This window comes from Eptesicus fuscus, chromosome 22 (genome assembly GCF_027574615.1).
Source record: "Eptesicus fuscus isolate TK198812 chromosome 22, DD_ASM_mEF_20220401, whole genome shotgun sequence".
NCBI classification, from domain to species: Eukaryota; Metazoa; Chordata; class Mammalia; order Chiroptera; family Vespertilionidae; genus Eptesicus; species Eptesicus fuscus.
The window spans coordinates 38,740,122-38,750,905 of record NC_072494.1 but is presented as its reverse complement, the minus strand read 5'-3'; the positions used below and the strand labels follow the sequence as shown (position 1 = coordinate 38,750,905).

General features: G+C 40.2%; 1 protein-coding gene across 1 annotated transcript in view; it reads right to left on the bottom strand.

Annotated features, from left to right (window-relative positions):
• Nucleotides 1-5,013: 5,013 nt before the first annotated feature.
• SPTA1 (spectrin alpha, erythrocytic 1) overlaps nt 5,014-10,784 on the bottom strand; it is a 71,355-nt gene continuing 65,584 nt past the window's right edge. The window contains exons 45-51 of the mRNA XM_054711525.1: nt 10,686-10,703; nt 10,150-10,201; nt 8,875-9,062; nt 7,682-7,735; nt 6,563-6,709; nt 5,683-5,827; nt 5,014-5,195 (exon numbers count right to left, since the gene is read on the bottom strand). Of these exons, the coding sequence (XP_054567500.1) occupies nt 5,070-5,195; nt 5,683-5,827; nt 6,563-6,709; nt 7,682-7,735; nt 8,875-9,062; nt 10,150-10,201; nt 10,686-10,703 (730 nt within the window). The 3' untranslated portion in view covers nt 5,014-5,069. The remainder of the gene's footprint in view (nt 5,196-5,682; nt 5,828-6,562; nt 6,710-7,681; nt 7,736-8,874; nt 9,063-10,149; nt 10,202-10,685; nt 10,704-10,784) is intronic.

Here is a 10,784-nt window from a genome sequence, read left to right as displayed (position 1 = left end):
AGAAGAAGCTGTATTAACTCTGACAGTGCCATCTTCTTATGGCATTTTGTTGATTCTTTGGATAAATATTAACTTCTCTAGCCCTTATATTACCCACTCTCTTTTATAAGATGGCTCTAATGGTCCCTGTCTAAAAGAACATTTCTTGACCCATCATTTTTCTAATAATGTGATTTGGGCCTTGGCAGGTGTTGGGAGGGGAATGGAACCTGCTTACCTTTGACTTTGGTTATTATAAGCACACAATTTAAAAAATATTCTCCATATTTGGTAAGTGTGACATTAAATAATACTGAATTTGATGGCCTGTTGGGTTCTGCTTCTTTTTAACTGTAACTATTTTTGGTAACTAATAATTAGGCAATTTAGACATTTAAGAACAGTTTTGCCATATACTGTACTTTTTCATTGTTATATTCTATGTATCCAAATGTTTAAACAAAGGTCAGTAACACTTCTCCCAAAAAGATGTACAAATGGCCAACATATATATGAAAAGATGCTCAACTTCACTAGCTATTAGGAGAATGCAAATGAAAATGGCAATTAGATACCATCTCACACCTGTTATTAACAAGGCAAATAATAACAAATGTTGAAGAGGTTGTAAAGAAAAGAAAAATACACTCATTCACTACAGATGGAAATGTAAATTGGTACAGCCACTAGGGATAACAGTATGGAGGCTCCTCAAAAAATTAAGAATATAGTTACCATATGATCCAGTAATCCCTCTTCTGGGTATCTATCCGAAAAATTTGAAAACATTTATTCACAAAGAAATATGTACCCCTGTGTTCATTGCAGCATGCTTCATGGTGGCCAAGACATAGAAACCACTGCAGTGTCCTTTGCCAGATGACTGAATAAAGAAGAGGTGGTACATCTATACAGTGGAATACAACTCAGCCATAAGGCAAGATGCAATACTGCCATTTGCAACAACATGCATGGATCTTAAGAATATTATGCTAAGAGAAAAAAGTCAGACAGAAAAGGTCAAGAACCATATGATTTCACTCATATCTATCTATATACTAGAGGCCCAGTGCATGATTGAATCATGCACGTGTAGGGTTCCCTACACGGTTTTGCTTTCGATCGAGGGGGAGCTGGGTGCCTGTCCGATGGTTCACCAGGCCTTTCGGAAGCCTCCGGCTTGGCAGAGGCTTCTGAAAGGCCTGGTGCCGGAGCAGACAGGCACCCAGCTCCCCCGCTTTTGATGGTCCGTGGCGAGACGTGAGCTCGCTGCCCCAGAGGCCCCTTCAGTTCCGCAGCACAGCCATAGCGCAGACGCTGTGCTCGCACCGCTGCTGGTGACGCGAGCTTAGCGTCCCGCTGGCCCAATCGGCTACCCCGGCCACCCCGAGTCCCGCCCCCTGCGCCTCCCACTGGCCCAATCGTGGGCGTAGCAGAGTGATGGTAATTTACATATTACCATTTTATTAGGTAGGATATATAAAAGCCTAAGCGACAATTCGACCAGTCGCTATGATGTGCACTGACCACCAGGGGGCAGATACTCAATGCACAGGTTCAGGCTTCCTCCTGTCTGGATTGGGCCTGTAGGAATTAGGCAGAAACCCACTCTTCGATATCCCCTAAGGGGTCCCAGATGGGAAGAGGGCACAGGCCAGGCTGAGGGACCCCACCAGTGTACAAATCCATGCACTGGGACTCTAGTGTGAAATATAAAACTGAAAGCAACAAATAAACAAATAGGAAAAACAAACAAAAACTTATAGACACAGACAACAGTATGGTGGCTATCAGAGGGAAGTGGGTAGGGGATAGTAAAGGGTAAAGGGGGTCAAATATATGGTGATGGAAGAAGACTTAATTTTTGGTGGCGGGCACACAATGATTATGTATCATAGAATTATACACTTGAAACCTATGTAATCTTATTAATCTTGTCACCTCAATACATTAATTTAAATAAATAAAATAATAACATGGTATTTTACAAATCAGTAAAAACATTTAAACATTATCAGCAAAGATAGCTTTTAAGTTTTAACCAAAATTCATTTAAACAGCCTCCACGAGAGGATATATTCCTAAAGAAATACTAATTTTTATAGAGAGGGTGAAATTGAGACTTTAAGATGGTTTCAAGTGGCAATGTACGTGGTGAGGCAGCTGGAGACTGTGCATGCAGGATGCTAGAAGTTTCACACAAGAAAAGAAAAAGAAAAAAAAAGACCTAAGAATTCTCACCAGCAAATGACACCATCAACTTTTACAAGTCAGTATAGAATATCATCATTTGAGACTGTTCAGACCCAAACTGGCTGAAAATTCTTAATGTATTACCACCTCTCTTGTTTTTTAAATTATTAATTTTATAAACAATCTACTGACTCTTGCACTGATAGGAGATGGAAATAAATAAAAACAAATATTCTTTTCATCACATTAAAATTGAAGAGGAAATTTGGGTCCATGGAGGACCAAGGGAATCCCTTCTATGTGGGAATTTTGCCATTCTGGGAGGAATAACATGCATTCTAATGCAGAGTATGAAAAAAAGGGAAAATTTAAAAAAATAGATGCAATGCTGGTCTTCCGGGTGCAGTTCCATTTTATGGACTAAATCATGGGGTTCCTCAGTCTATCAGATATCTTCACTGTAAGAATCTAAACACATTCCTAAATTCAAGAGAAATCATCTGTATGTCATCTTGGGTTTTATTCACGTACTCTAGCCTGGTCCTTACTTACAGTGTAATTAGCTATCCTAAGGTGATAATACAATTCTCAGTAATACAGAAACCCAGATGAGTCAGTAACATTTACTTCACATTGTTCTAATGAAATACTTACAATTTTTTTTTTAAATAGAAATCGTTTATTTTATAATCAGGACAAAACAAAATAATAAAGATATGTGTGGGTGTGGATCCAAGAGGGTGGCAGAGTAGATGGATGCTACACTCACCTCCTCCCAGGACCAAACTGGAATTAAAATATAGAAAAATCCATCTAAGTAACCAACTGAAGACTAGCTGAACAGAAGTCTTTCAACCAAAGATTTACAAAGGAAGCCACATTGAGACTTTAGGAAGGGCTGAGATGTGAAAGGGCTTGTCCTGCTCCCGCGGGTGGCAGCTGAGATTCCAGAGAGATATCTCAGTCGCAAAGGTTTCCTCTGAGGAGCGTGAGGTCTCAACCACATGCTGGTTGCCTATGCCCAGAGCAACAGAGCCAGCGAGAGACACCTGTATACCATCTGCTTGGAAGATCAGCACAGATCTTGTCCACCAGAGAGAGAAGATCTGCCAGAGACACAGCTGCCCCCTTAAAGGGCCACACACAAAACCTCATTCATAGCCACTCACCCTGGGCTCTGGAGGAAGGAGGGCAGAGTGGACTAGAATCAGGTGAGGAGAGACTAGGGTTGGTGGCTCTGAGGAAAAAGCTAAAGAGATAGCCACCAGGATCCCGTACTTCTCCTAGGGCCAGGGACACTAAGGAGAAAATAAATAAATGGGACTACATCAAAATAAAAAGCTTCTGCACAGCAAAAGAAACCATCAACAAAATGAAAAGAGAGCCCACTGCATGGGAGAACAAATTTGCCAATGATACATCTGATAAGGGGTTTATTTCCATAATATATAAGGAACTCATACAACTTAACAAAAGGAAGACGAACAATCCAATTTAAAAATGGGCAAAGGATCTAAATAGACACTTCTCCAAGGGGGACATACAGATGGCCAAGAGACATATGAAATGATGTCCAAAGTCACTAATCATCCGAGAGATACAAATTAAAATGACAATGAGGTATCACCTCATACCTGTCAGAATGGCTACCATCAACAAATCAACAAGTGACAAGTGCTGGCGAAGATGCGGAGAAAGGGAACCCTCGTGCACTGCTGGTGGGAATGCAGACTGGTGGGTGCAGCCACTAGGGAAAACAGTATGGAGTTTCCTCCAAAACTAAAAAATGGAACTGCCTTTTGACCCAGTGATCCCATTTCTAGGAATATTTACTAAGAAATCAGAAACACCAATCAGAATATATGCCCCCTATGTTTACAGTGGCACACTTTAAATAGCTAAAACCTGGAAACAACCCACATGCCCATCAGTAAATGAGTGGATGAAAAAGCTGGGGTACATTTACACCAGGGAATACTACACAGCTGTAAAAAAGAAGGATCTCTTACCCTTTTGCACAAGCATGGAGGGACCTGGAGATTATGATGCTAAGTGAAATAAGTCAGAGAAAAGATAAGTGCCACATGATCTCACTCATATGTGGGATCTAATGAGCAAAATAAACGGATGAACAAAATAGATCCAGACACATAGAAGCATGGAACAGACTGAAGAGTCTCAGAAGGAAGATGGGGGTAGGAGGGTAGGTGGAGAGAGATTAACCTGGGAATTTATGTGAATATATGCTTAGCCCATGGACACAGACAATAGTGTGGTGAAGGCTTGGGAGGGGCGAGTGCAGGGTGAAGGGGGTCAGTGGGGGGAATAAAGGGCACATCTGTAATGCTTTCAACAGTAAAGATGCATTTTAAAAAGATACAGAAAAAAAGAAATGAAAATGAAACAAAAACTCATAGATACAGACAACAGTATTGTGGTTACCAGAAGGAAGTGGGAGGGAATTTGTAAAAGGTAAAAGGGGTCCATGTTTGGTGATGCAAGATTTTACTTTGGGTAGTGGGCTTACAATGCAATATACGAATGATGTCTCATAGAATTGTATACTTGAAATTTATATGATTTTATTAACCGATGTCACCCTAATAAATTTAATTTATTTTCTTTTAGAAAAGAGAGAACTTGGTACCCATCAGTTGATTTAATTCGTTTCATGCAAAATAAGCCCCTGGTCTCCTCTTCTCCAACTCTACTAATGCCTTCTATCTCCCAAGGTTGTTTCTCTTTCGGCTCCTGCAATAAATGTAATACACACACACACACACACACACACATACACACACACACACACTACTATCTTTCTTCCCTCTGCATTTGCCTCTTTCATTCCCCAATAATTCCACAACCAAGATTTTATATGATCTAGTAAGAGTCGCTTATCAGTTGCCAAAGAAGGAATTGGTGAAGCCAACGTAGTCATAGCCAGCAGGGTGGCTTCGGCCCCGTGGGTCCACGTATTGCTGCATATGTGAGGCACAGAAGGACACTTGTTCTGGTGTTAGAGCCTGAAACACAAGAGGAAGAAGATGCAGGAGTAAGAATTCAAAATAGATGGTTCCTTGGGATGCCAGTGTTCCCTAAACTCAGGGAGTGGAGGAACGTTAGAAGAAAAAGCCAGCACTGTTCATATCACATACCTTTCACAGTAACTCATATTTTCTAATGAATAAAACCAACAATCTCTTCAAGTCAACTGTTACTTGAAGAGTTCCATGTCACTCTGACTATGCTTCTTATCCCCTTCTCTAAATTTGGCTTGCTAAGTAAATGGGATAAAAAGCATTCTTGAAAACGAGTTTCAGGTTTGGGATTGACCCTGATAGTCATTAGAGGTTGACTCTGCATTTTGATCACAACATGAAATGGCGACCAAAGCAGGTGATATCTACAGAAAAACAAAGAGGTGGGGGATAGTAGGCAAGTAGGCCTGAGATGAGCAAAATCTAGGTTGTTATGAGAGCACAATGAGGGTAGGTGCAATTGGAATCGTACCTGCTTCATGTCCTCTTTGGTAATATAGGTCTTGCCCTCTGCCAAGGCTTGGAAAGCATTCTCTATTTCATCGCTGGTCTTGATGTTCTCTGATTCCTTGTCAATCAGGAATGAGGTATATTCTTCCAGTGAGATATAGCCCTTCCTGTCAGATAAATGGATCAGGAACTGTGCCCTCTCAACACAGAGAAGAAACAGGTCCCGTTCTCATTCTACTTGGTGTCCAGAGACAGAGGGAAACTGGATTTTCCAAGTGCCTTTCCAACTCAGCTCTCTAAGACTATGACCTATTTGACCCTCGTTCTCATCCCCTTACAGCCAAATAAACTGTTTCCCAAGTTCCAGCCTCTGTTTCTATATGGGCCTGACACACTATATAGAATTTCAGAATTTCCCATCAGCACCAGTACCCTGTATCTAGTACCTCAAGCTCTTCACGTTGATTTGAGGACCTCTATTTCTGGTCTTCTTTGGTTTTGGTATTAGAAAGAATTAGTCCCTAACAATAATGCGGTACCTCTATGATTCTATGTCACCCTTACAAGCATACAACAACCCCACTCCCACATGTTAGTGATCCTCTCCTAAGACATTATACACGTGAAGGGACTCTTCTGTCAAGTTCCATGCTCAGAACTAACTGAAATTCATGTCAAACATAAAGCAGGGATTAATCAAATTGCAGGACTGGTGCCTGAGTTGCAGTTAGTGCCATGAACTTCTGAGCTAATCCTGGAAGCGCACCAAAAGCTGTTCATTTATTGTGGTCTGCATGTTCCTATTCTCAAGGCGAGTTAATGCCTGTGGATTACTTTACTCTTTGTGCTTATCCTGCAAAGCCCCATTCCCTGGTACGGTCTGGCCTTGGTCTTCCTCCTACCTCCCTGGATCGACGACATCCAGGAATTTCTCGAACTTGGGCTCAGGTTCACCCTCCTCCACCATAGGCAAGTAGTAATTGAGTCCTCTCAGGCAGGACCGGAAATCTTTGTGACTCAAGCGCCCTGTCAAATTCTCATCAAAGTGTCTATAAAATAAAAACATTTTATCAAGTTCAGTAGAGAAGCATATTAACAATGGAAAAGAACAGTTTCGTTGCATCAGCTGGAGCTTTATTAACATGGCATAATCTTTTTACAAAATGTATTTTTATTGATTTCAGAGAGGAAGGGAGAAGGAGAGAGATAGAAACATCAATGAGAGAGAATCATTGATTGGCTGCCTCCTGCATGCCCCACACTGGGAATCAAGCCTACAACCCGGGCATGTGTCCTGACCAGGAATCAAACTGTGACCTCCTGGTTCATAGGTCATGACGCTCAACCATTGAGCCATGCTGGCCAAGCAGCATAGCATAATCTTATCAAAGAAATGAATGGACAGCTTGCCTGTGCTTCTACACTTTTTTTTTTAACCTAATGGTTGGAGGAAAAAGGATAAAATGTTGAACATAAAAAAGGTATTTCTAAAATATAGGAATTTCAGTGACATATTACAAGCTATAACTTAAAGCTAAATAACATATCTAGATCTTCATTTAAAATCCTAATAAGCCACATTGAAGGGAAAAAAATGTATTTGAGATTTATTTTGAATGGTCTGAAAAACAAAGAACAAATCAATTATAAAGTTACTAGAAGCCTGGTGCACGAAAATCGTGCACTCTTGGGGGTGGGGTGGGGGAGGGGATCAGCCCAGATTGCAAGAGGGCACAGGCCAGGCCAAGAGACCCCACCAGTGCACAATCAGGGATTGGGGTCAGGGAGGGATGCAGGAGGTTGGCCAGTGGGGGAGGGACCACAGGAGGGCTCCAGGGCGTATCTGGCCCATTTGGCTCAGTCCCGATTGGCCAGACCCCAGCAGCAAGCCAACCTACTGGTCAGAGCATCTGCCTCCTGGTGGTCAGTGTATGTCATAGCAATATGCTTTGATTGGTTGAATGGCCAACTGAACAACTGGACACTTAGCATATTAGCCTCTTATTATATAGGATACTCACTTATAGGTTGTGCTAAACTCCTTCAGTGTCTCCTCACTCACACCTATAGTATCTCTGAAAGGAAAAAAAATTACCTCATGAAACAAAACAGAGAAAAGCAGAAGCTAAGTCACATGAAATAGAAATTTTAGTGACTGTTTCACTATTTGAGTCATCTACTTTAGGGCCAAATCCAGTCTGTCACTTGCTTTTGTACAGTCAATGAGCTAAGAATGTTTTTATATTTTTAAATTGAAATTGGTTAATAAGTTTATATAGGTTTCAAGTGTACAATTCTATGATGTCAAACATAAAGCAGGGATTAATCATCTGTGTATTGCATTGTGTGAAACTGTGTTCATTGCAGCATTATTCATAGTTTTTATATTTTTACATGGTTGAAATGATTAAAAAAGAATGCTTTATTAAGCATACATAAAATTTAAATTTAAATGTCCATAAATAATATTTTATTGTATTATGTTCATGCTCATTCATTTATGGATTATCAATAGCTGGTTTCTCTCCACAACATCAGAGTTGAGTAGTTACAACTGAGACTACATGACTCAAAAAATTTAATTTTTAAAATTGATTTGAGAGAGAGAGAAGGAGAGATACCATACTTATTTGTGCATTCATTGGTTGATAGTTGTAAGTGTCCTGGCTAGGGATTGAACCCATAAACTTGTACCAGGACAGGGCTCTAACCAAATAAGCTATCCAGCTAGGGCCTGGCTCACAGAGTTTAAAATGTTTATTATCAAACTCTTTACATAAATCTCTGATTGAGATAATAACACTGCCAAAAAAGCTATGGAGACCTAAAGCTTCTTTAAGACAATTAATTTGTTTAGGGAAAAAATGAATTCTGCTTTTCTGCTCCATATCTTGACTATTTCTTGCATTTTAGACATTTTAGGGGAAAAATTTACAAAAGGGAATGCTCTCTGAAGAGATTACATAATATGGTGAAGGAATTCGAGAATTGGCGGATGAGTATTTTCAGGACAATGAGAGCACTGTCTCCTATTGCATAATAGAATAAAGAGAAACCATCGTTCGGTGGGGCAGTAAAGAGAATATTGTTTCTGAATACAGTGAGTGTACTAGCTCTTAAGGGGTGCTTTTAACCAGTACCCCAAAGTCTAGCCCTTGGAGTTAACTAGTATCATCCACACCCTTCCCTAACCCTGCCCATAGGTTCCCAGTACTTGGCTTGGATTTGTTGTTCCAGGTTGTGTTGCATTCGCATCCCAAGCTGATAGAGCTGGTCCCACTGCTGTGCCAACCCAATGGTGCTGTATTTGATGTCCAGAACCAGAGCCTCTTCTAGGTTGTCTCCCAGATCCTCAATCTTGGTCAGCTGGCGCTTCATCAGCTGGATCTCCTTCTGCTTTCTCTGGAAAATTAGAAGACAGAGAGTCACCCAGGGCACCACTCCAGACCTAGGGAGGGGAGTGAAAATAAGAAATGGATGAGTTGGGGTTTCCTCTAACTGCTTTCATTCAATTATTTTCAGGGATATTCCCGTCCTCCATGATAAATAAACTACTCAGAAAAACTATTGGTATCTTGATAGGAATTGCATTAAATCTGTAGATTGCTTTGGGTAGTATGGATGCTTTAATGATGGTCTTTCTTCCAATCCATGAACATGGTAGATGCTGGGATTCCCTTTGCTCCTCAGTGAAGACTTCTGAAGCTGAGATATCCCACCACATTCTCAACTGGCACATATGGGTGTGGATCCAGCCTGTTTTAATTCTTCCCCTCTTCCTATCAGTCTGGATGATGGCTTCTTCTTTGTATCCTTAGTAACAACACTTATGTTCAGCTAGTATTCAAATGGTTCTGCAGGTTGATCATGCTATAATTTAATTGTAATTTTGATGTGGTCATGGCAGGGGGCCAGCACACCAATTACGTACTCACCTTCTTGACGAGAACGAGAACTCCCTATCTGACAATGTCTTATTCTTTAGTATTTAACTTCTCTCATTAGGAAGAAATAAAATGTAATTAGTTAAAATTTTCTCCCAGAGGGGTCAATAATGAAAATAAGGGTAAGAAACACAGTTGTAGCCCATTGCTTCACTCAATTTTTAAGAGATCATCTAGATTCAGTTGCATTATCAAATAATTGTCATTATAAAATTTAAAAATTGTCAGTGTTTCTAGTTGTAAGCTAGCAGCCTTGCACTTTTTCTCTTAATCAATAACAGTAACTCTATAATAGAAATATCATTAACATTATTGCATAGATACAGAAATTGTAGTTTAGAGAGTTCAGCAAACTGATGTCCTTAAAGTGGTGGCCAATGGTTAGAATAACATTTTGGCAAAGTTGGCACCAGAGCCGTAGACCCTTGACTTTCAGGCCAGGGAATTTGCATAAAAGTGTTTATTTAAGAGTTTCCTTTAAGTAGTTTTTCTTGCACTCTTATAATGCTGGCAATATCTTGACCTAATGAATAAACATTACTTACTTTATTTGCTTCCAATTGGGATTCCAGAGTTCCTGTTTCTTTGAGCAAAGATCTAGTTAAGAACCAGATTAAAAAAGTTACTTATAATATCAGAGGTCCATATTTCACAAAGACAGACAAACTCAGAGCTCCTGCATTTTTCTACTGCTACTTCTTCCAAGTTACTTGGCCTCCCTAAAATAAATTTACCCAACACCAAATTTTCATGAAACCAACCCTTCTACCTATTGGCAACCTTGCCAGACATATGAGAAGGAACTCAGGTCCCTTCTAGTACTACTCTGCCTATGAGAGGGATTCCAGGTCTTTCTCCTAGTTCTTATTCTCAAACACTCTCTTAACTTAATGTAAACAAGATTCCACCTATTGGGGTATTGAGCCAGAATAATATATACTATGCTTCTCCTTCTTACCCCACATTTTTATTGGGGCATCATCAGATTGAGATGAGATGAGATGCCCCAGTACTAAGGTCTCCTTGTTTAATCATTCCCGAATGCTAGAACAAAACAAACATGGTAACATAAAATACTGACCCATCCAGAAAATAAGCCCTGGACATGAAGGTCCGGAACAGGAGTCAGAAGAAAGAAAGGGAAATCATATGTTAATATGGGTTACTTTAACGATCTTTT